The sequence below is a fragment of the Podarcis filfolensis genome (assembly GCF_964270895.1).
Source record: "Podarcis filfolensis genome assembly, chromosome: 3".
Lineage (NCBI taxonomy): Eukaryota > Metazoa > Chordata > Lepidosauria > Squamata > Lacertidae > Podarcis > Podarcis filfolensis.
The window spans coordinates 52,026,356-52,053,043 of NC_139606.1; the positions used below are offsets into that span (position 1 = coordinate 52,026,356).

General features: G+C 42.0%; 1 protein-coding gene across 5 annotated transcripts in view; it reads right to left on the minus strand.

Annotated features, from left to right (window-relative positions):
• METTL24 (methyltransferase like 24) overlaps positions 1-26,688 on the minus strand; it is a 73,002-nt gene that overhangs the window by 41,121 nt on the left and 5,193 nt on the right. For all 5 annotated transcript variants that reach the window (XM_083608641.1, XM_083608640.1, XM_083608637.1 and 2 more), the window contains exon 2: positions 4,242-4,340. Coding sequence is in view for 3 of the 5 variants with exons in the window: in XM_083608637.1 (XP_083464763.1) it covers positions 4,242-4,340 (99 nt within the window). In the remaining 2 variants the exon portion in view is untranslated. The remainder of the gene's footprint in view (positions 1-4,241; positions 4,341-26,688) is intronic.

The following is a 26,688-nucleotide window of genomic DNA, read 5'->3' on the forward strand; positions in this document are numbered from 1 at the left end:
GGCTGGATGCTACTGTGGTTATTTCTCACTCCTCCGTTCTTCATTCCCACAAGATTTTTATGATTTTTATTGTAAGGATCTGACTTTCCTTCCTCTACCCTTCCATAAATGTAGTAAGCACTTGTTTTAAATATGGGAGTTGGAGACTGCTTAACACATTAAATTGAAGTAAAATTAATAAGAGTTCTGTTAACATTGCTAGCAGGGGTCACTGATGAAGGAACTGGTGGGTATTTTAGCAGGGCAATTTCAATCTTTATGAGAAATTATTGGGTGCTGGGGCGGAGGCAGGGGGTGCCACAGCCAGCACCATGAAAGCATGTGATTGCTAACTAGTTAGCCTTGCCTCATTGGGTTGCTGATATAAGCAAGAGGTGCTAACAACTATATGCTTGCATGAGGCTGACAGAAGTGCCCCTTTCTCCAGCACTGCCTCCTAATCTCTGGTAAGAACAAGAATTCCTCTACTTTCCTTGATCTCCCAGCAATGTTCACCAGCACGACGAGCGAACTGGTCCCTGATCATAGCAAGCAGTTGAAATGGTAATAGTCCTTGTAGATGTCATGAGTCCCATGGAGGTGTTGGTCAGATTCTGAGGCGGAATGGGAGGAGCTCAGGGAATCAGAGCTATAGGAATTGGGACCCCAAAAACATGACTGAGCCCAGGAGGGAGACAGAGTCTTCGCAGAGGGAGATCTGGATCCAGTGGAGGGGCTTAGTGGTTATGTAAGAGCCCCATACTCATATTACACCCTCACTAAAAGCAGTCATGAATAAAGGCATTAAAAGAGCCCACCAGAATGATAGTAAGAGAGAAAAGATAGCTTGCTGAAACCATGAAATAAAACTGCAGAACGCCTAACGTTCATTGTTAGGTGGGAATTCTGCAGCATCTGGCAAAAAGAGAATGCGGATTCCTCTTCCTTCTCCATTTTAATTTATGCCTGCCTGGAGGAGTTGAGGCATTCATTCTCCAAACTTAAAAGTCCTGATTGCTATGCCAGCAACTATAAATTCTCTACAAATTGATGCACTTGTAGGTTTTGACCCAGCTAGTGAAGCCTAGCAGACTCTGCCACATTTTATTACATCCTTGAGTGCAGCAAAGGTCTGGCTTGCTGCACAGTGAAGCTACTTCACTCCGTCGCTCTAGTCAAAAGCTAGGTTGCATTTCCACACCTTCAGACCTCACGGGTGTTGTTTCATTGCTCTCCTTTCAAATGTAGTTATTTGATTTTCAAATGCAGGATGTGTTTCTGTTTTGTTTCATCTGGGTGCCACTTTTTATGTGTGTGGTTTTTTCCCCTGGCATGGAGAACAATACCAGTGGTGGAAGAAGTCTGCACTTTTCAGGTTATGAGTGGAGGGAAACTGTCTCTTTCCGACTCAGGTTATCCTCAGTCCCCAAGGTGGCAACGGCCGTTATATCACCATTGCATACTTTTCCTAACAGGAAGGTTTTCCTACATAGACAACAAATGCAGGAAACAAAGTATTATACAAGTATTTAATATTTCAACAACCCCCCCCCCAAAAAAGGGTAAAGATAATATGGAACGGTTTGGTATCACACGTCACTTCAGGTATTCAAGGCCTTGACTGCTGAAAGGACCCTCGGGTAAGCCAGGTCTCTGCTGTAAGGATTCTGTAGCTTAGAACCTCAGCACAGGGCAAATAGTTCCATAAAGGCATAAAAGCAACGCCCAGTCAAACCACAGAAAAAGGGCACTGCAGAAAAGAGTCAGGGTGCAATGCAGCATAAATGACATGCATGTTGCAGTTTCAGAGATTTCTCACCATGAAGTGCACACCAGTTTGTAAGCATTCACTTAAAAAACAAAGCTGTCCTTTGACAGGTTGAGTGGCACATGCCTAGGACAAAGTCATTGTCTTCATGCTTGGGAGCATTTCATGGGGAAATGTTTTCTCAAGGGAATGTACATCCATCATGCAACATTCATTGCTCTTCCTAGAGACAAAGCAATAGTACTGGGGGGGGGGGAAGGAGTTAGGAAAATGGCTTTCAGACTACCATTCAGATGCACATTAGATGTACCCTTCCAATATGTGGTCCCAAAAGTCATTTGGGTGACAGAGACGAGGTACACTTTGAAGGGAGTCCCCCTGAACTCAGTGAGGCTTACTACTGTGGGAACCTGCACAGGATCACGATGTCGAACTGTAATAATGCAAGGTTCAAGCACAATGCTACGTGCTTTTGACTCGTGTTACAGCAGATACTGAAATATCTTCTCACACTGTGGTTCTGCTCTGCTCACAGAAGTGATTTGCATGAGCACTTCTGTTAATGAAAATTGCAATCTGGGAAGCTGAACTGAAATATTCACCTTGCTGGAGTGATAAATACCCTTCGCTATTCCTCTTCAGTGAAGGAGAGTTAAATAAAGTCAGAACATATTCTCTCTTTTAACAGGAATCTGGAACAGTGCTAGAAACTGAGATATGAAAGCCAGGAGTTAAATGGCACCTTAAACCTAGGTTATGGGCACAACAATGGGCTGTCTAGGCACACTTTTTTTAATAACAAGAATACAAAGCTGGAAATGAATGAACTGCAGCTAAAATATTATGCTCATTTTTCACATGGTCTAGTCTTCATCTGAAGACTGCAAAAAATAAAGCTATGCTTCCCCTAACCACCCCCCTAATGTAGTTCTGCGGATTAAGTCGTATAGTCAACAAACCAACCCACACATGGGTCCTGCACTTACAAGACAGTCGAGGGCTGCCTCTTTCTTCCTTTAAATGTTTTAAGCTGTTTAGAGCAACTCCATGCAGTAAAAATTCTCTGTTGAAACATTGTTCAAATACATCATATTGTTCAGTGGGGAATTGTATGGTGAAAAGAAATGGCTGCCCCATGTACCTATGGGAGTTGCCATCTTTTTCTTAATTCAATTCCCCGAGAAGGGACTACACATTTTGATGTATGGTCATTTCCTGGGAGCAACTTAAAAATATATTTTTTGCCTCACGGAGCTGCTCTAAAGAGCTTAAAATGTTAAGGAAGAAAGAGGCAGTCCACAGACTACCTCAAAAGTATTTTTGTTTGTTTGTTAAAGTGGGTGTATTTATGCGCCCATAAACAAGATGAAACAGAATCAGTTTTGTTAAAAAAGAAAAGAAAATGAAACCAGTACAATTTTTTGAACTTTACCTTTGGGCTATAGTCTTTGGGAGCAAAAAACCCCAATATCCTTATGGTTTAGATCCTTTGCTTAAGTTATTGTGGAAGAGCTATACCATGAACAGAATTTCATAAAGACGAAGATTAACCAGAGTCATAACAAGAGGTTAGGAGGGGTCTACAGCTGCCATCTGTGAGAAAGTCTTCATTTGTTCTGAAATTTGCATGAACTGGGATGCAATCCAGGAGATTGTACTAAACTTCTGAGATCCAAGAATACATTTTCCCCCACCAAGGGGATTTGATGTCATATAGCACAATGCTGGTTACCTGGATAGAGCAGTGGTACATCCGACTTTTAATGCAAAGGGACCCTATTCAGGCATACAATGATGTCCACCCAAATACTCAATAAATTTCCACTTGTGCAAAAGGACTTCCTTCTTCTACCCCCTGAAACCCTCCTGCACCTCCCAAATCTGCTCCAAAGGGTCAAGCTTTCAGGACAGAGTTTGGGGGCATGAAGGGGTATCCAGGGGAGAGTTGAAGTCTACCTGAACCATGTTGAATATCACCCACAGCTCTCTTCTTGAAAATCAATAGTTTGGACCCTGGGAAGTGGATACATGTTGGCCTCGGACTGGGGAAGAATGGCCCATGAAACTCATTGGGTGAACTTAGTCCAGTCACTAGCCTAATCTACTTCACAGAGTTATTGTGAAGCTACATATTCTAGAGCTCAATAGATGGAATGGTGGAATAGAAGTATATTTAATAAAATAAATACTCGGAAGTGCTTCAATGTGTTAGAGACGGCGCGCCATAAAATGCACACACAATAAAGTCCCTGTCAAAGCTTCCAGTTTTTAGGGTAATGATGGATTTTGTGAATCAGAACACCTCTTTAGAGCTTTTGTTTTGACTACTATTTTTATCTGAAGCAGTGCCTGTTAAATGGTAAAATCACAAAATGAATGGTCATACCTTACCCATTATGCTACTTGCCGTATGATTATGCCACAGATTTTCTTTCCTGGGAACAAATCTATACAAACTGTGATTTCCTAAATGACTGTCAAGATGAAAACCAACCTGTGCAGTGCTGATGTATTTTAAGAGCCTCCTGGCTTCGTTATTCAGGGACGCTGTAGGACTTGCCCAGGGTTGCAAATTTATGTGCCAGCGGATTGTCTGGAATACCAAGGAGGGACAAAAAGAATATCAGCATGGTCAAGAACGAACATATTGTCAAGAAAAGACATTTCTAGATCTAGAGCAGAATGCATTGAAAGTCTAATTATACTATGTCAATCTATATATTATATTTAATAATACTTCCACCCAGTGCTTTTTTTTAGGCGGTACGTACCGGTATGCCGTACTGCTGTCTCTTTTTCCCTTGCCTGCCACTGCTTCCCGTGATGGCAGGCACCAGTTTTTGCAAAATAGACATTAAGTTAACTATCCTATAATTTCCCGCATCCACACTGGATTCCATTTTATGGATTTCTTTTTTTGTGGCTGGCTTTATGAGGTAAGAATAAAAATTTATAAAAACACAAGCTTGTTCTGTATCTGTTCCTGCCAGCCATGTGGAACAATGGATGCAGCCTATCTAGACTTAGAGGAAGTCAGAAAGAAAGACCAAGATCATATGAAAAGCTGCAAAGCGCTTATTGTCCAACAGGACTCCCCAAATCAGGCCTCTGATTTTGTGAATCTAACCTTATAATACAAGAAGCTATTCTGCACCTGTAGAGAAAAGTTATTCCACCCCCCCACCATCGAGACCATTCTGTGGTGTCCTGAAAGAGGCAATGTTGTTGCCCACAGCATGGCATGCTCTTGATTTCATCTCTAGGGAAAGCTAGTGTCAGCACTGTTCGTACTTTTTGGAATCTGTGAAACCTGTCAGCTCAAAACCTTGGAGATCCTGTCAGCCTAGCATATATCTTTTCACACATAAAATAGGACAGGAAAGAACTTGAGGAAATGTGCTTGCATTAACAAAGGCAATTGCATTCCTTCCCACCCTCCAGAAATCCATTCCCTTGGTGGAATCTCTGTCATCATGTCAAAAATGCATATGGCCACCCCTTTCCTCTCAGAAATACATAAAAAACAATGCTCTTTTAAAGCAGGGGTGGCGCATCAGTGGCCAGGCCACATTGTTGGAGTACAACTCCCACCCTTTGACTATGTAGGCTGGGGCCTGATGGGCATTAGAGTTCAATAGCAACTGAAGTGGAACAACACAGTTCCAATTTCTTTATTGAGGTACTTTCATCTGGCTTCAGAAGGAAGAGAAATCAGACTCCATTAACTTAGCTGAGGGACAAGCTGAAACCTGCATAACCACTAGCACAGCCTCATTTGAACATCTGCTACTTCCTCCCACCTTCCACAGGAAGACTACGGTTAAATGCAGACTCCATGGCTGCAACATCAGTCAACTTTCGTTCTTTCCTTCCCTCATCCCTTCCTTGTTTTGTTTACCATTTGCCTGGAGAGATAGGGTTTTGGTTTGCCTTTGTATTGCCCTACTGGGGATGCTGGAATTAAAAAGGATTCTTCCATGCTGTTAATACGCTGTGGCTAAGATGTGAACGGTGGTTTCATTTGATATTCAGAGACTGGGGAAGTGGGGGAATGTATGATGTCTGAAGTAGGAAGTTATGCTTCCTCTCTCCTGTTCTCTATGATACACCTAATGCCAACCACAAGAAAAGCAAACGAAGTGAGAGCCAGCTTCTGATGGCAAGTATCACTACGTTGAGTCCCACAGGGATTTTCGTTAGAAGAGGTGCTGAATAGGGCAATGTATCACCAGCCAAACATTGTGATGTAGTGACATATCAGGATGTTGAAAAGCGGGAGTGGTGGTGGTTTCACCCTGGCACCTCGTGGGGCCAGGGCTGATGCAGCTTGTTCCTCCCTCCATGCGCCAGGTGCTGGCAGTGGAGGGTGTCAGGCAAGCTCCACCCACAGTATACCGCTGGGTGAAGGTGACATCACGCTCTGGCCCTCAAACCGGTCCTGGGTGATGCATCAATACATCGCCCAGGCCTAGTTCTGATGAGGAGTTATTTCACTCATTAATTTGTGCACCGGCATGCTCAGATTTGGATCCTAGGTATGAACACTGTGCTAGTGGGATCTTTTCTGACAAAGCCAGTGTCCTGCTCCTGATATCTATCATTAAGAAGAGCGAGCTCAAGTAGGAGGAGCAGAGTTGGCATTAGAGACCATGGATTAGAAAACCTGTGTTTTTCCTCTATTGCACAGAAAAGGAGAAAATAAATATATGTAAAAATAATGGGAAGGGAGGTACCCATCAGGAATTCTAGGAGGTTGGAAACTAAAACACGGTCCCCAAACAAGAATGCAATTGGGGATTTGATAGGGCAGAGGTCTCCAACCTTTTTAGGCCAGCCCCTCTCATCACTTCTCCCCTCCCCTCCACTGGATCAACTCCTCTCCCCCTCCCCCCGCAGAAGCAGAAAGAGAGAAGGCACCTGTACACCTATTTTGCTTTTCCAAGGGAGGTGAGTAAAAGTTGGATCCAGTAGAATTGATCTGGGCCTTGGAAAGCACATAGAGCTTAAAGAGAAAATGGGAAATTGTGTTTAAAGATGAAATGGGAAGAGTGACACTATGTGCTTTTCAAGAGAGAGAAAAGGTAGACCTCCTCATGACCATGGGGGCAGTGAGCATGGGAGTTTGAAGGCTTTGTGAGTGCCCATGCCGTTCCACCCATGAGTACAGTGGTACCTCGGGTTACAGACACTTCAGGTTACAGACGCTTCAGGTTACAGACTCCACTAACCCGGAATTATTACATCAGGTTAAGAACTTTGCTTCAGGATGAGAACAGAAATTGTGCGGTGTTAGCGCGGCGGCCCCATTAGCTAAAGTGGTACCTCAGGTTAAGAACAGTTTCAGGTTAAGAACGGACCTCCAGAACAAATTAAGTTCTTAACTTGAGGTACCACTGCACCACATTGGTAACCCTGTTTCTATCATAAAAAAACTCAGAGCCTATGATAGAAACGCCTTGTACCATTCAAGAACACTAACAGAAACAAAAGTAAATTGGGTGCCAGGCTCTGAATTCATCTACAACGGACTTCATGGAGGTCATATCCTTAGGACTACCAGAAAAGGATCCTTTGCAAGGATGGGTGGTAGACACATTGCAGGGAGCAGGGTGGAATGTAATGAGAGGGAAAGGGCAAAGTTCAAAGACAAAAGGGGGATGAGAGTCAGACCAGATCAACAGCCATGAATGGATAGCGTGAGTCATATTTTTGCAGCTTAAATAAACACTGTCTTGCTGGGAGCCAAAAACACTACACGAAGCTTTTTGTTCATTGAGGGGAGAATTCTCCCTCGTCCCCTTGTAGAGGAATAATGAAAAGAACATTTTAGAAATTTTTTGCAATTGACAGCCAGAAAGCCGGCTTCGGTTTTTCCATCACTTAAACTGTTCTTTTGCACTCTCTTAACTTTCCATTACTGGTCAATGAATGAGCTTGCATGCCCTTCAAAACTGAAGCTGAAATACCAACTTGCAGCATCTGTCACTGCTATCTCATTTCTAGGCAGCAGTGTTGAATTGCCCGGACCCATTGGGAGGGAGAAGCGTGAAGCTTTCCAAAACCATTCAAAACTTTCCTACAGCCAGACAGCATTTGAAGGAACTTGAAGGCTGCAATTCTGACAGGTCAGAAGGCAGAGATGAGAATGAGAATTGACAACACATTCCCAGGCAGAAGCCAAGGACATATGCAGACCTGAGTCCAGTTAATTCAGAAATGTCTTTGTGGCAGGCAGTGCATGTACCACACAAAAGAAAGTGAACTTTAGCATATCCAAACCTACATTTTAAATGTATTTTTACATATAGCTTGCAGCGGGTGGGGAAAACATCTGCTGCAACAAAATGAACTTTTGTCTTTATTTTTTAAAATAAAATAAAATTCTGAGAAGAATTTTTTATCGTGGCAAATCTAATGTAGTTACTTTTTGTGGAAAGACATGTGTCTAGGTTAGCCAACATGGCGCCCTCAAACAGTTGTTGGTTCACAATTCCCATCAGCCCCAGTCAGCATGGCCAATGGTTTGGGGGAGGGTGTTACTGGCAGGGGAAGATAAGATATACAAAACCAAGCAGTGCTAAAGCAGAAACAGACCCCAAGACTGCTAAGAACTCAAAAGCTTATTTTCCCTCAGTCAAAATCCAAAGGGCCCAAATCGTTCCTTTTATCTCATGCCCCCAAGCTTTTGGGCCATTTTACCATTTTTATGTAAAGAAATACTTGTAAAGTATTTTATGTAAAGAATCACCTGTTGTTCACCATCAACCAACAAATACAAGCTGGGCTGTACAGAGAGGGATTTCACTATGCTTATCACAACAGAACAGCTTGGCTCATGGCAAATCAATCTGACATTTTAAAAAGGAATAAGAAATTTTGGGGAGCAGTGAATTGTCCAAGAGCAACTAATGCTGCAGCATTGCTAAAGCTAACCAGCTGTGGACCTGATCAGCCCCTTGAATGGAAGACCACTGGTAGCACCATGTAAAAGCAGAAGCAGGGGAATTAAAAAGTAGGATAGAAGTATGCTGTCTCTCAACATGTTTGAATGTACATCAGTGCAATTGCAGCAGTGGCGTAGCGTGGGGGGTGCAGGGGGGGCCGGCCGCACCGGGCGCAACATCTGGGGTTAGGGCAAATCCACGGGTTAGGGGGCGTAAATCCACGGGTTAGGGGGCGCAAATCCACGGGTTAGGGGGCGCAAATTACTTGCCTTGCCCCGGGTGCTGACAACCCACGCTACGCCACTGAATTGCAGTATTATACTTTTATGTCCTCTGCTCTGCTAACCTGGCAAAAGAGGCTGCTTTAGCAGCACAGAGGTATGTGCCAGTCCATTCATCCCAGAGATATTATGGGCGAAGTATATTATTGATAGAAAATTAAATCACAACAGCCTCAAGACAAAATAGGAGTCAATTTAAACTCTACATGATAAATGGGAACATCAGTTAATCCAAATATAACTGCCAGGTGCTTATAAACATTGGCAAAGCAAATTGGAGATGGTGGTACCAGCTATGGAAAATAATCTGATGGTTCCATAGACATTTGAAACAAATGGGTCCTAGACAGGAAGCCAATCTCAAGAGGAGGAAGTGAGTGTTACCAGCCAACTTGTCAGGCCAGGAACACTTGGTTTTGAGTGGAGGAGGGGGTGCATGTGTGTCTGAAAAAGAAAAAAGAAAAACTATTATCTAAGTTCAAAGTTGCTTCTAGATGACATGTTTAATGAGCATTCAGCCTTATTTGTTTGCGAAGAGGTTAGATGCTGAAGGCCATTTAAAGAGCACTCATCAGAGCAAGTATTATCCCACACTTTTCAGTGCATTTTCTGTTCACTTTCCTTGTGACAAAAAGTCCAAGATTTATTTCACAAGGGCTCCACATCAGCTTTAATTGTACAGTCTGAATTTGCTGGGATATGATTGAATCCCACCAAAAATTAATGACAGTCTAAAACCTCCGCAAGTCAAGATTTTTTGGACCTCTGATCTTGACAGTAACAAGAATATGGTAGGGCATAGATTTAAACACAATTAGATTTCCTGCCCAATGGCTGACACAAATTCCTTTCAAAGTTAATGAACGGATCCAATTAGGACAGAGATTTCTAAAGCACAAAATTCTTATCCACACATGTCATTTCTCATATCAGGACCAGCAGCATATAGATGAAGCACAACTTGAGAAGCTAAAACATCATTTAAAAAACACCACCACCACAAAAGCTTGTGATGTCTATAGTTTTACATTTCCTCTTTTTTATCCAGTACATATCTAAATGTTAACTGTTAACTGCAGTCTTAAAAAATTACTGCTAGATACATAAAACAACTACTGTGTTTTGTTTTTGTTTGTGTTTTTTTACAAATGATTCCCTGCATACAATGGCTGTAATACAGATGCAAAGCAGACCTTTTTAAACAGAAAACAAAGCCTGAGAATTACATGTACATCTATATTTTGTAAGAAAGTGTAATTCACAAACAATTAGGCATAAAATCATATGGAAATAAATGCAATATGGTGCACTGCACAATGTTTAAGTTCCACATTCTTTCTCGCTTGGCATAATGTTTACTGGATTGCTCCATGGGAATATAAAATACACCCCACAACAGAGGATGCTTAATACTACAGTTGTCTTCATCTAAGAGAGTGCACAGCTTTGCAGAATATCTGACAGCTATTACAGATGTTACATTTTTAAGAAGCCTGTGTGTCACTTTAACATCTGATGCACAGAGTGGTGTCACAGCAGAACAGAGCTGGTATTTCAGCTATTATAAAAATTGCATTTCCTTATTTGTTTTTAATCCCTTCTCTTCCTCATGAAGAACCTCAGTAACCACAAGATAGGGATGGAATGTTTTGAAAATCTCAGTGTCAAGTTTCTCTGCATGGATTTTTTTTAACTCCCATCGTTATTCCTCGATTTTGAAAAGAAGTTAATTCCCCCTACCTACCCACTAAAAATAATAAAAAAAATCCTGCTAACAATATGAATAATTCTAGTACATTATATACCGTATATACAATCCAAGTTGCCTAAAGTAACCAACATGTAAACAGATGCATACAGTAATGCATATAGCTGTATAAAAATACTTATGTATCTTGTAAAATTGTGCAGCAGCAATATAGTATAGCATAAGGCTTGCTTCATTTATACATATTGGACTGTATTCAAAGTAGCACCATTTCCCTTATTCTCTGCTCTCACAATCCCTTGACTCAATAATGGTCCACATTCCCACTGATGCTGGTTGTCTCTGGTGCCTCACATAAGAGATATCATCTCATAAGATGTGGCCTTATGACATTGTTGACAAAATCACATGGTGCATTCCAACAAGACTAAAAAAAGTAGAGTGAACAAATTGGGCCTAAGAATGTGAGATCAAAGAAGAAGAATGAAGAGAAACAGAATTATGTGTTCAGAGGTGCCCACCATTTTAAAATTTTTAAGGTACTTTTCATCAAGTAGGGGAGGAAATCCACAAAATTAGATTAGAGGCTTTCTCTCTACCCTGATTATACATCAATGCATTTTTAGTCACTAGATGTCCATCTTTATTATTTCCATCTGTGTTTTAAGCAGTGCTATAACAGCTGTAGAAAAAATAATAATTATCCAACATGCAAACTTTTCTTGCATGGAAGATGTTTCTTTTCATGGAAGATGTTCTCTTCCATGAGATAGTTATATGTTTTTGAGAATCTGTTTAATATCTAGAAACATGCAAAGGTCAGGTTGGTTTTTTTAAGTGTTTTCTTTGGCCTAATTAGACAGTAATCTATGTTGATGTTCCCCTGGAGACCACTTTCTCTTTCAGCATATGCGCCCTTTAAATAATCTGCAATTAAAATCGTCTCATGTGTCCTTCTGAAATGGCAACACTGCAATAATAAAGCATTCAAAGGCCAAGTTTACAAGTAGCTATTATATCACTGGAATGACAGACTACAAGGATCTTTGGATATCAGCTGGTGGGCTCTGCCTTGTCATTGATACTCCTTGTTTAAAGGGGGGGTTGCTTTACCCTCAAGGGCAGAGAACCATGCCACTCCCAGTCATTCCACACTGGGCTACGTGGACAAAACCTTTGACAGGATGTAAGGCTGCTTTCTACATGTGAATTCAGAGGGTGTGAGCCTGCTGTTACTCCCTAATGGTTCACTTCAATTGATGGCCATAATGTTGTTCTCCAAACTCGACTTTTACACCCATATACTTTATTATGGCTGGCACCGATGTGTCCGCTTGCCCGAGAGCAGGTGACAGTGTACTATCCTTCTTTCCTATAGCAATAGCATGGATGAGAGTTAAGTCGTGGGCAGCCAGCCCTGTATATTATGGTTTAGGTACAAAGAGCTGCTCTGAACACCAGCTGCTAGAAATCACAAGCAGGAAAATGCTATTGTCTTCATGTCCTGACAGTGGGCTTCCCACAGGCTTCTGTTTTGCTACTGTTAGAAAAGAATGCTGGACATGGTCTGATCCAGCAGAACTCTTCTTATATTCCCATGCTTGGGCTCACACAAGAGACTTGTGCTATCCCAATATTTGTGTTTTTTTGATTCCCCCACCTCTGGATTGCCTGACCCACATGTCATATTGCAAAAACTGTATTTTGAAAGTCCACTCAGTTTGGAAAGCAGCTTGCATTTTGGCATGGGGAATGCTGATTACGAACAACAAGTCTTACCCTCCCCCTTGAGCTCATGGAACTAGTTCCAGAGAACTTTGGATCTTGGTCAGTTTGCCCCACAAGGAGACTGCCACGAACAGCACCCTACATGCTATAATGTGAAGTACCACTCACCATATAGATCATCTGTGTCATGTAGGTAATTCTCACACCAGTTGCTCTCAGGTTGCTATAGTCTAAATTCTCTGATCTACCGTATGTAGCAAGCTAATCCAGATGTCCGTGGCAGTGAATGGACCACATGGAAATAACATCATTGTGAAGGAAATGACATCTACACCAGCCATACCCATGCTGCAAGGCACCAGAGGTCTTGGACCAGAGACAATGGCTGGTAGCAGAGCATAGCTCTCTTGCTCCATGTGCCACAAGGACAGCTCTCAGGGTTAGAGATCTTTCAGCCTGATCTCTGCAGTGGCACTGGTTTTCCTGTGTTTCAGGCAGGGAATCTTTTCCCAGTCCTATCTGGAAATGCTGAGGATTATACATGGGACCTTCTGTATGCAAAGCAGATGTTCTACCACCTGGGGAGCCATGGGTTTGCCTCAGGTCAGAACCAAATGCTTAAGAAGAGGCGTTTGTACGTGAAGAAAAGAAACGAAAACATTAAGAACCAGCAATATTCCATGACCAGAGAGAAATATTTAGCACCTGCTGGGGGGGGGGGGAGTGTCTGCTTGTTTTAAAAGACTATTTTCACATTACTTCAATGGGCAATGTGTGCCAGAATCACGATCACTTTCCTGACAATATTTTTTTAACATATATTTTCTTTGGTTTCTTTCTGTGCCTCAATTTTTTTTCAAGTGAATTGCTCAGCCAATATTCCATGATCCTATGTTGCTAAATCTGACTGATTGTGTCCCCCACTTGGAGTCATTTTATTTGCTGGCAGCACTGCTCAATGTCAGCCAGCGACTATAATCCAAAACATATCCACTTCCCTGTGTGTGCCAACATGTCTTCTGCTTACAAGGCAGATGGACAAAAAGAAAGACACAATCTTTATCCTTACATGCCCATTTTATAAGTGTGAAAAACAGAAATCCAGCTAATTAATTCTCTAATTGCTCTTCAGCATTACAGCCAAGATTAACATAACCATCACAAGTCAAGGACTAGCAATAAATATGTGAGTCATGGAAACACAAAACGTCTCTAACATTTGATTTACTGAGAAAATTGCTATTTTTCCTACTACATAAGCCATTCCAGGATGTCTGTTCAATCCATATATTCAGATCTTTCCTCCACACTTCGTTTAACCCAGTTGGATCTCCAGCATTTATCTTCCAGATTCAGGAAACCAAACTTGACTATTTGAGTATGAGTGGCTCAAACTGTTATGTACACATGTTTAATGTGTGTACATGGATCACACAGTTCCATTCCCCATGCGCTTTTGTACATATTTGTCCACACATGAGAGCTTTCAACTGAACTCTATCTCAATGTTTCTCAGCCATCCTAGTGGGCTGTGCCTGATGGGGTGCATTGTCACTTCCTCCTCCTCAATTTATATTTCCCTACCCTTCCTGAATTCTGGAAACTTGAAGTCCATTGTGGGCAAACACACAGGTATTCGTTTACCTGTGAAGGCAGTCATTCTTCCCCATTATTTCTGAGATACAAGCTTTATGATATACAGTGGTACCCCTGGTTACGAACTTAATTTGTTCTGGAAGTCCGTTCCTAACCTGAGGTACCAATTTAGCTAATGGGGCCTCCCGCTGCCACCATGTGATTTCTGTTCTCAGCCTGAGTGAGGTAAAGTTCTTAACCCGAGGTACTACTTCCAGGTTAGCGGAGTCTGTAACCCTAAGTGTTTGTAACCCGAGGTGTTTGTAACCAGGGGTACCACTGTACCAGACTTGCACAAAAACAGCTTTTCAAAACAACAGCACATGTACGTTGACCAATCCCACCAGCAACCCACGGAGCAGATCGTCAACAGAAGTAGAAAGTGTGTTACTAGATGGTCGTTGCAACCAGCAAAACATCACCACATATGTGGCGCAAGGCAAAATATTCCTCTTCTCCCAGGCCTTTGGCTAATGAAACAATCAATGGCCTTTTAAACTAGGAGAAGGGGGTGCTTGCTGGGTGCAGGTGACAAATGAAGCCATGGTTTACACGTTTTACATGCTTTACTTGTTACTATGTTATGTTTGTTTTTATATTGCAAACTGCTCCGTGAGCCTTGGATGAAGAGTTGTATAGAAATTAATTTTTAATTTTAAAAAAATCCACTAAAACAATACATTTTAGAATGTCCACAGTCAGGTAGCATGCACGTTTAGGTTGGGATTCCCCCCCCCTTTCTGCATTATCCACAAATTGAGAAAATCTGAACTAAAGCACGGGGGTGGGAATTGCAGTCTGCCACTTAAGATGAGAAGATCATCTTGACTATGCAAAAAACATGCACAAATGAGACGCATCGAATCCATTTTAAGCTGCCGCGTGTGTACACAGCCAGTGATAAGTCTCTTGTGGCTTGAGATTGAGAACTATTAATTCTTAATACATATTGTATCCTGAATGTAAATTCATTGATAATGCAATGCAAATAATTTACCTGCAGTAAAAAGGATAGGAAACAGACCCCAGAGGCTATTTTCTCCATGTTCATGATTTGCTCTACTAACATCTGTGACTGAAGCAAGCTAATGAATTGCTGAGGGAGGAAAACTAATTTTGCAAAGAAGCCCACCACATTTCTGCAACTGAACTGCCTCACTCCACACTGCAAACACCAGTGATTGTTTTACATTTATACTGGCTGCACCAACAATTTGTGCTTAGCTACTCAAAAGGTGGCATTCTTATAGCTACTCTGCAGCCTCTGTAGGTAAAGTTAAAGTGATGGCAATTTTAAAAGAGCTCTGCGGCTATGCACACATTCCTGTGTACTCTTGGCTCCAGTGCTCTCCTGCTGCTGGTGTTTGAAGTTGTGTTCACATGAGGTCAGCCACGATTCATACTGAACCTGCAGTTCCTTGGGAAACAGTGTTGTTTGATGCATTTCCTACCAAACCAGCTTTCATCTGATTTGAACATATAAGCCACAATCACTTTGCAGTTAAGTCGAGATGTGCTACGCTTGAGACAGAAGATGACAGCTTTGTGAACAGGAACGGGAGAGGGGGGGGGGTCCTGCAGGCATGAGGAAACCAAAGGGGCAATGCATATCAAGTGAAGACATCCCCCCCCGGTGTGTACAGCAATGTGCACATGCAATTTGAAACACAGCAGGGGAAAACTATTTCACCACATTTTAGGCTGCTAATCTGTACACAGTCGACCACTGAAATACAGATTGCCTTACTGAACATGAACATGTCAAGAACTGGAGTTTAAATAATTTGTAATGCAGCATTACTGGAGAGAAACATAGTTATAGCTACAAAGTCTTCTCCTAAAAGGTTGAGAGTTTGTTGGCTGAATGTCACAGGGTGTTTGCTGGAAGCAGAGATGGCTTCCTCTGAAGCAGCAGGTAATTGCCCGAGAGTCAAACTCCCACACAGTTAAGTGGAAAGCTTGGAGGAGGAAGGGCTTGCAAAGAGTCAGTAGTAGGTTCCCCCCTCTATTTTTAGACTTCAAAGGCATTTCCCTGAGAGAGCCTTTTTAAGGCTTTCCTTGACAGCATCAGCATTGTGTACGCGTACAATGCCTTCTTTGTATCAGTTCGTTAAATAATGCTCTCACTCTCCATCAGTATTCGATTTCATGCCGTTTAGCAGTCTGACCACATGTGGAATCCATCCCACAGCCCTACAATAATAGAGCGTGTTATCTCAAAACTTGAAGCTGACCCACAAAGGCCTTGTGCCAAAAATTAGCTACCCAGTGCAGCTACCCACTGAGAGCTCAATAGCAGCCGCATTTGTAAACTAGCTTGTGTGCTAAGGGAAGCCAGGAGGGGAGACGTCAAGTCTTCCCAGGCCAAATGTCAAAAGCAAAGCACACTTCAGAGCTGTAAAAAACCGATAAAAATGAGGGGCACTCCTAAGATTGCTGTGCCTTAGTAAAGATAAGTATCACTTTGGAATGCCCGTGTTACCAGTCTTTGTACGTTCTAGAAACCCCACCTGATACACATTCAAATGTGCACCATTGAAAGCAATGCTGTGCAGAAAGACAACATCCGTAATTGGATGCACGGAACACACAGATCATGAACCTCTGATTGTTGCATATGGTTCCTGATCCAACAAGGCCTGCCCTGTGCAGATCATCTTCCCTGAATTGAGCAAAAGTGTCTTGCTCCACTTTTACTGCATTTCTCATGTGAGCTTAAGTTTTTAATAATTAAAAGCAATTAATTCTGAAGCACAATATTAAAAAGCATAATAATGACAAGTGCACAAATTATCTGAGTCGAAATCCCCAGGAAGTAATGCAATGTCTTTTTTATTCAGACAATAATCTAGTGGTAGGGGATTAGTAGAGGGAAAGGTCTTTTAAGTGCAGGCTCTTTTTTATTATTTTAATATATTGTACACCAGTGTTTCATTATGAAATGCACTAAGAGTTATTATCCACCCTGAGCCTTTGAGAGAGGGAATATTAACAAGTGTAAGAGCAATAAATGATTTTTTAAATAAATGATGGGCCAGAGGAAACAGTCAAATATTACTTAATCAATCATTTATTTCGTTGTCAATATACAGGATGCTTTACAGACGTAAAAAGATAGGTCCCTGCCCCAAGGAGCTTAGCCTCTAAATCTAAATTTAGAGGAAAGAGTCAGGGACTCCAGGGATCAAGTCAGAAACATCATGGTCTGAGGTGGGGCTGTTGCCTAGATACCAGTGACTGTACATGTTGAAGCATCAAAGTGTCTATCAGCACAACAGAGGATGGGAAATGTGCAGCACCAACCCCTGTGATTTCGTTAAACTATTTTTACCCAACTCTTCAGCCAAAAAAGCTCCCGGGGTAGCTTATATAATATCAGTTATAAACAAGACTGTCATTACCCCCGGGCTTACAACCTAAAAGGCACAACGCAAAGGAAAAAGAGGAGGGAGAAGGAAAACAAGCAAACTCAGGCACCAGTTCTTAAAGTTATAAAGCTCTTCTGAAGACCAGTTCAAATAAAAACTGTTCAGGGAAAGGAGAAACTGTGGACCTTGCTTCCCAGCTGTCCCATTGCTGTAGTCTGCTGGAAAGACTGCTGCCAGGAGACCATCGGGAGGCCTTTGCTTAATGTTGGTGACCATAGCTTGCCACAGTCCAGCCTACCAAGGGACTTTAGGGAATCCTGGGGCTCGAAAACTCACTCTCCAGATTTAGCTATAGTAATGACGTTACTGATCAGAATGGTTAGATCTCTCAGGGATGCTGGGAGTGGGACAGTAGCAGCCAAAGGGCTACAAATATAATTCCCTCCCTAGGAGAAAGTTTCATATACAAGACTGGCTGAATTGTTGGTTTAGAATGCAAATTCTAAACCTGTGGCTGAGATGCAGTTTTAACATTTATACAGCCATGTTATATTGCAATATAACATGTTGCATGCCTCTGTGGAGCAATGGGTCAGTGTGTCTGCCTGTTAACCAGAAAGTTAGTGTTTTAAGCCCACCTCGGGACAGCTGTGAGCAGGATTCCTGCAATGCAGGGGGTTGGACTAGATGACCCTCAGGATCCCTTCCAACTATGATTCTATGTTTTTGCACATGTTCTTTGAAGTTTCTCATGCTCACAGGAGGAAAGCAGCAAGGGGAAGAACCAGTAATATCTGCAATGCAGGACAGAGAAGGATCAAAATGCAAATAGGAGAGCACACCTCTCTCTCTCTCTAACAACTCTTCAGCAGCAAGAGTGGATGCAGCCAGGGCTTTTCTTGGCCACAGACACTTCCACACATCAGCTGATTTTGGATTTGGTGCTGATCACTCACACGAGCTGCATGCAAAGGGGTGAGAGCAAAGAAATGGAATGGTCAAGTGAAGTGGAAGAAACTATGGCTGCCTCCTCTCTTCTTGCCATGGGGCTCTTAAAGAGATAGCCTGATTGAAACTTAGCAACTCCTTTCCCACTTAATGTCCAAGTTGCCAAAACCATCCTTGCCCATCACTGTTGACAGGCCAGCTATACTATTTTTGATCTCCCACCTACAGCAGAGCATTCCAATAAATCCAGATCACTAAGCAAGCTAAACTAGCCAACTTTAAGTCTGTCTAACCCTAGACAAACATTGGTCTGTAAAGAGTAAGTGGTGCTTGACTTCAAACAGGCCATTTCCCAGACGATAAGCTCGAAATGGGATGCTCATCCAAATGAACCAGATGCTTTTAATTATTAATCAGTAAAATCAAGTGCTTGGGAGATTGTGATCTCTAACCCCCAAAAGCAGGTCTTCCAGTCGATTTCCAGATTTTTAGTTTTACTTTGGAGGCTTTCAGGACTCTGGAGAGCACACTACCACTAATGGCTTATTATTTATACACCATACTTAGAAATATACTCTTAGTTTCAAGTGCTTGAAAGCATAACCACAGCTTTTAAAATCTGGAGGCCCACCAGGGTACTGGAAAGGTAGAAATTGGAAATTTGGAAATCTCCTCTAGGCTCTGAAATTAAAGACCCTTTTGAGTGGATCCAGCTGACAATGAACATCTGGTCTCTGAACACAGAAATCCAGTTAATCAAAAAAAAAAGTCATGCATATTCTAAAAGGCGGGTTGTATGTTGGGGTGTATTTTTATTCTCTTTATACACAGGTATAAAACAAACGGGTTTTGAATTTGACAGAGAAATAGCATTTGCAAGAAAAAGGTTAAATGTAATTTTAAATCTCAAATCACAAGCAGGGCTTGCAGCAAAATGTTGCAGTATCTCCCCACCCTTTTAAGCGTTTGGTTCCAGAGTTCCACAGAGGAAGTCACACCCTTCTTCAGCATACTATGAACTGTATGGAGCTCAAGGCAGCTAATTCTTTCACCTACATCTTCCATCTTTTCTGTTTTGCTTTTTCATCAGACGTCCCTGGAAAACACAGGGCATACTCGTGGGCTGTTGGGAGGGTATCACTCCTTTTCCTTTACAAAATTACATCTCTATTTCCCCGGTGGGGTGCAGGGTCACCAAAATGCTTGAAAACCAGCACCTTCTTTAAGGTGCCCACATTTTACTTCCAGATTGATAGGGCCTTGACTGAGTGCACTATGAGAGGGAGCAATTAGAATCTGTCTAGTTAAAAAGAAATGTCCTGTAATACATACAGTACAGCAAAAAGGAGCATCACAGGAATACAGGAAATTACCTTATACCAAGTCAGACTTTTGGTCCATCTAGCTCAATATTGTCAACTCTGATTGGCAGTGACTCTCCAGCGTTTCAGGCAGGTCTTTTGCAACCTAATGGGAGACACTAAATATTGAACTTGGGACCTTTTGCAGGCAAAGTATTGTTGCATGCCACCCCGATCTCTGAGCCGTGTGAGATTCCAGGGGTTCCAGGCGCTCACCCAAGGTCCATGTTTCCTTTGGGAATGAGGCACAGTGGAGACTGTGGTGTCTTCATGATATATGGTTTATTTACACACATGTACAACCTGAGCATATGATGGAGCGGTTCACAGCACCCGAAAAGGATCTTGCTTCTACCATAACCCAAACTGAAATCAAATATTGCTTTCAAACATTACTCTCACTCTCTCTCCAACTTGCTGCTTCACTTCTGGCCCCCATCACTGCAATTCTAAACTCTTCATCCCTCTAACTAACCATGAGCTAAGGGAGGGAGGCCCACCCATTTGATGTCTGTGCCAAGCCACTTCCTTTGTTGCCTTAATAACCTAGGATATTCTCTCAACTCAGGAAGCTATCCTGCCTTATATTTTAACACTTGCTGGATCCAACCCCCAAACTTATAACACAATATATTCTACCACTGAGCTATGCTCATCCCCATCCTCTTGGTCCAATTCTATACAGGTTTATTTGGCTTTAAATCACAACAGGTTAAATGAAAGTTACTCTCAAGAAAGTGAGCATAGCAGTGCAACTGCAGGTTTTGTTTTTTAAGAAGAACTAGCTACGTGTTGGCTAATAAGTCTGAAACAAGATACACTGTGCTTCACTTGCTTCTGACTACTTTAAAAGAACCACACCTTCATTTAAAATTTTTCATTAAAAGCACTAAATAGCATTACTATGCCTAAAGGAAGAAAAATAAAAAATATCCTGTAGTCTTTTACAAGCAAAAATCTGCTGAGCAGAACGAATTCCCCTAATTTTTTTTTAAAAAAATTAAAAACAACAACCTTAAGCCTTTAAGCAACAAGGGTTTTTATTTTTATTATACATTATTGTTGCACGCAAATACCTTTCCTACCACCTGAGTGTTAATGGCTGTATCTTCAAGCAATATTAACTATTTTCAGGTGTAGGATTACCAGGATATAAAAGATCAGTAAATTAACATTTCCAGTAGTTACTTATAACATAAGAAGACCCTGTTGGATCAGACCAAAGGCCAATGGGCAGAGCAATCCTAACCTGCACTGATGTGGCAGAGGATCCAACACTGCAGGGGGCTTTGCTGCACCCACCAACACTGTAAGCTGTTGCCAGTGCCAGCAGTATCCAATGTAATGTCCTCAAACAGGGAGGGATGAGGGAGAGAGGCAGAACAAATGGCCCAGCCAAGGGTCCAGTGGATCCCAAACTGGTTTAACAGAGAGGAGTCAGATCTGGATTTCTTTCTTGTACCCACTTGTTGCCAGCCCAACAACAAAATCAAAAAATGGTGGCCCCCACTGCTCTGGTCAGCCCCACTGCTCTCCAACCAGAAGTTAGGATTTTTCCAGAGGACAGGATGACCCCAATAAGGTCCAGTAAGGACTTAGCATGCTTAGAGTCTTAGAATCGTAGACTTGGAAGGAATCATGGATGATCGAGTCCAACCCCTCAATGTGGGGCTCAAACCCACAACCCTGAGATTAGGAGTGTCATGCTCTACCAACTGAGCTACTTAACGTTTTTGTGACCACAGAATGCTGAATGACTTTTTGGGGGGAGGGGGAATATAAAACCAGAATGGAATAGAATGGAGTGGCCTGGAAGAGGGTGTGGTTGGCTAGAGGAGGACTCCAAAACGGCAAGACTTTGTTGCAGGTCCCACTTGTTCAACTAAGTTTGCTGCTAGCTCCTGTAAATGAGGCTGGAAACAGCTCAGCTGCCTCTGCTCTAAATGCTGCTGAGTTATTACCACAACAGTAGATTCCAAATTATAGCTTTCATTCCACTGGTATGCATGGCCTTCAGCATATTTGTATACAGAATTCTATTACACTAATAAATTATCTGGCTCCTTAAGAAGGCCGGCATGTCGCCTTTACTTTATTCTCTCAAAAGAAGGCTGACTAGCATAAATAACTTCAAGCTGCATCAATAAGTTACAAAGATCCTAAAGGAACATGGATATGTTTTCTAGAAATGATAAACTACTTACATTCTAACAAATTGCAATCACTCCATCACTCCATTTATTATCTGCTTTATGTTTCAGCCCACTAGGAAGACTGTAGGTTATATTTTATAAATACATGGGTGTGTCTCTGCATGCATTTAATAGCCATTATACTATTCAGTATTTATATGCATTCACATATGTTTTTCCAATAATATATTACACATATATGCAATTTTTCAATCAAGATTAGTTCCCAATCAGAAAACCCTGCAACAGACGATCTACACTGTGTTACTCATGAGGAAACCAGAAGCCTATATGTAGCTAGGTCAGCATAAATTTTAGCTAGGGGGTCCCTTTATTTTCCAATAGCCTGCTCTATCCATTCTTATTATTCTTAATTAAACTTCATAGCATTTGGCTGCTGGGGTCTGAAGTGCATTTCAGCCAAACTCTAGGATTCAGGTAATCTCTCTTATGTCTAGCCACTGAAACCTATGCTCCTGGGGTGAAATAATGGGATTTCAATGGAGAGAAGAGCTGGTCGCACTGTATCCGCAAGAGGGAAAGGCAGATGGATACTAGCCCTATTGCTCCTTGTAAACTGAGACAGATCTTGCACCCTGGAGAGGGTCATGGAAACTAAATGCTACTTCATAGTCCCGGGTTTTAGTATTTCTTTAAGCACTCTAGAACTCCCTCCTGTCTGGAGGCTGTAAGTGTTGATGAAAAGTGGCAGCAATTACCATATAGTTTCAGGGCATGGCTGACCTACTCACAAGGAAATTGTGCAAGGAAGTGCATAAGCAAGCTCTCCCAGCCCCCAGCCTCCCCCCCCCATTACACTGCCCAGCTGTAGATTTTGCAGGTTGTTGTTTTTTCTTATACACCAACATAGCAACATTTTTAGGTGCCTCGGAAAATACCTTCTTAAGTCAGTTTGGCATCACTCAACACTCTCACCTAGTGCCACACAGAATATATCATCAGCTTTGCTAAAATACAGATTGCTGTGCTTCTCTTTGTTTCTGCTCTGTGCCTAATTAGGCCCTGTGTGTATCAACTTGTGATGTGTTGAGGGAGCTGAGTAACGGGAGTAACTGAGTTTTGTGTTCTCAAAAATGGTGTGTAACTTGGTACAGTGGTACCTCGGGTTAAGTACTTAATTTGTTCTGGAGGTCTGTTCTTAACCTGAAACTGTTCTTAACCTGAAGCACCACTTTAGCTAATGGGGCCTCCTGCTGCCGCTGCACCGCCGGAGCACAATTTCTGTTCTCATCCTGAAGCAAAGTTCTTAACCTAAGGTACTATTTCTGGGTTAGCGGAGTCTGTAACCTGAAGCGTATGTAACCCAAGGTACCACTGTATATGTAACAACGAGCAGAGATTTTTTCAAGTGTACAATTTTGGAACCGAGTCTAAAAGCTCGTAACATCCAGAATAATTTTTATACTTTTTTGCTTTTTAATTCCCCTCCTCGCCCCACATCCCTGCTAGGGATGCAAGAAGGTATTGATTTCCATTCTGACCCATGTTCATAATGTACAGTGCTTCTGTTCTGATGCAGTTCAGCTTCTGACAAAAACTCCATTATTGTCGTAGTGTCCACTGTAGTGTAATTTTACATAATTAATTACATAACTAATTATGTTATTAATCACAGTATTATTATGCTATGCCCCATCATTCATTTCAATGCACAGGCCATTCACTTCAATACAATACAAAGGAAACACAAATGAACTTGGGGAAAGGGGAGTCATCCATTATGTATCATCTGAAGACTGAAAGCAGCAACAACTGATCATATTTGCTGGGTTGATTTCCATTCTGGACACTGGACAAATAAGTGGACATCAGCATTTTCCTCTCCAGTTTCTGTCAGAGGTCTCCAGCATCCCTTATCCTCACTACCTCCTACCTTGGTGTAGTATCTTGCCTGATGAAGAGTTCGATAGAACTAGAAATGTTGCCCCTAGTTAGTGACAGATGGCATTGCCCAACTGTGTATTTTAGAGTATCCACCCGCACTTAAAAAAAGCAATGCTAGGAAGTTGATCCAACAGATCCTGCTCGTTAGCTGTTGTGACTAAAGTGCTAGCAGGAAATGAAGAACAAGGCAATACCCTCTTACCAGCTTGCTGGTAAGAACTGTCTGCCTCCCTCGAAATAGGAGCTGGGGCAGAATAACCACTCCCGGGATGTGGGGGGCAGAGCTAGAGAATGGGGAACAGGAAGGGATGAAAAGAATTTGAACCTCATTGGGAGAAAGGAAGACGGAGCTCTCTGTTCATCGCCCATCACCCTGCAATTCATCGAATTTGATGAGATTTTGCTAGGTGATTATAATTACAGCATGTCACGCTATGAGTTTCCCCCACCCTTGAAAGATAGGATTCCCCAGCTGCTGCTCAAAAATGTATGAAGCAAGACTAATTTTTTAAAAGCTAAGGTAAGCATGCAAGGATCATGGCTGTGCTGTGTGATCATTAACCTAGTAAGCTTGCAAGAGACATCACTGCCAGGAACCATTTTATAATCAGTATTTTCTGGTCTATTAGCTGCAAATGAAAAGGCTTTAAAATATAATTAAAAGATCAGTAGCTTTTCCTTGCACAGTTACTACGAAAATAATTCCAGAGCTTCTATATCTTCTCTTTCATTCTTTCTCTGCTCCCCTCCCCCCTGATTTTGTACCAGGTTGCGCTGGTGCTCCTGGGACCTGATTATTTGCTGTTGAAAACAACTGTCAATGAAAGGGCATCCTTTTATTGCAAACACAATAATCTCTCTCAGTCTGCTCTTTCAGACTGACAATATTTGAACAAGAACTCCCTGAAGTCTTCCTTAGTTATCCATGCAGATGCCAATGGCTTGAAGTCACAAGACCTAGTGCTGTAATGCTATTAATCTCCCAGGCAAAATGGGTTTGATCACAGGAGAAGATAACCAAGAGTTTATATAAAATCCCTGTGTGCGAAAATGTTCCCCTTTCTTTGCACTGAGAGCACAAACTCCCTTATAAGCCCTTTGCACCCAGAGTATTCCTAAGGAATGCTATAGGACCAATTCTAAGAAAGCTAGTTGCACTTAAGCCCCATAGTTGTGGGTTTAACTTTTCCCAGAGCATGCCCCACATCTCATCCATTCACAGTGCATGAGGTGGGATGCCACTGCTGTGCCACCGTCACCATGACCAAGATAGGGCAGGGCAGGGTGGCAGCCACAGCAGGGGAAGGATCAGGCTGGCAGTGACAGCAGGTATATGCACATCTGCACCCACAACTGTCAACCCAGTGCTTCCCCAGCCATTCCAGTTCTGGCAAGTGACAGCACTGCCACAGCTGAGAGAGCAACAGAGCAGCAGCACACCTCATGTGACATTGATGTATTCAATTCAGGATGCCTTTTATGTCATTATTTCAGCAACCAGGAATGCTGTTGCTATATGTTCACGAAATTATAAACAAAGGAGTCAAGGGCTATGTCTCCAAGTGCTAAATGTCCTTAAAACAGTACTGACAGTATCTGCTATTTTTGCAGCGTGATCCTCACTTCCAAGCAAACATGATTAGGATCGTATCCGAAGTCTGGGTTTTGTTTGTACGTGCATGGGATAATCAGAGACTAAAGATGACCAAAACAACAAAATGAGAAGCAGTATAATGAGGCTCCTCTCAGCTGAGATTTTGAAAACCTAGTAGGGTGGTTAATTCAGATATGAAGAGATGGAGGAGTTCAAAATTCTCTGTCAGTAGCACACTAAAAGCAATCCAAGATATTGAGCGAAGATAAAAGAATATGTGCAACACTTGAGATTCCCTGCCTGAGTAAACAAGGAATGTTGATGCAGAATAACTACTCTGAATCAATCACTTCTGAAAGGTCTGGTATATCAGATCATATACATAAGCCCTTGGAAGGAATGCTAATGATTATAATTAGTTTTAGTTTTTCCTTTGAAGCTTCCAGTCCAGGCACAGTCAGATATAATTTCTTCAGTCCATCTGTTTCAGTGTGGCATTTCCTAGTTTCTAAGATGATGCAATAGCATTTTTATTGTAACATAATAATGTTATTGTTAAGTGTCCTAAAGATTTCAGTGTGTGTGTTTTTTGCCAAAGGCTACAAATTCCCTTTATTAAGGAAAATAAATCTGGATGAAAGTCAAAGAGAATGCAAGATTTCAATTTTTAAACATTCAAGAAATGTTTCTTTCCCAGAAACATAAGACAAAACCTTGTAATGGTGTGCCTGTAATAGTCAGTTCCCAACTTTCTCTTTGACTCCCTGTGACAAAGGGCAGAGAACCAATTCTGGCAGGAAACTTTATCTTCCCTGATTCTGGAACCTCAAAACAGGGGGTATAAAAAAGATGCATTTCCGAGGCTTTGTCTTTAGCAGCTCAAGAGGGGAAGTGGGAGAGGCACTATATCAATACAGCACTATATTGAGGAGGAGGGGTGGAGAAGCTGGGGAAGACCTTGAAAGATGTCCCAATTATCAGCCTGTCTCAAACCTTTCCTTTTGGGGCAATTTGGACTGGTGCACATCCTTTTAAAGGATGGGAGCTAGTTTGAAATAGTCACTGGGTTGCTGTATTTACCCAGCTCCACTGACTTCCAGTCCATTTCTGAGCTTAATTGGAAGTGCAGATGGTTACCTAACTTTAAACACCTACATTGTTTAAAGCCCAAGTACATATTAGCTCATCTTTGTCCACACTAGTTCACCCAGTCCCTAAAGTCATCGTATGACTTTTCCTGGTGCCCCCCCCCCCGCCAGGGCCGACCCTAACATTAG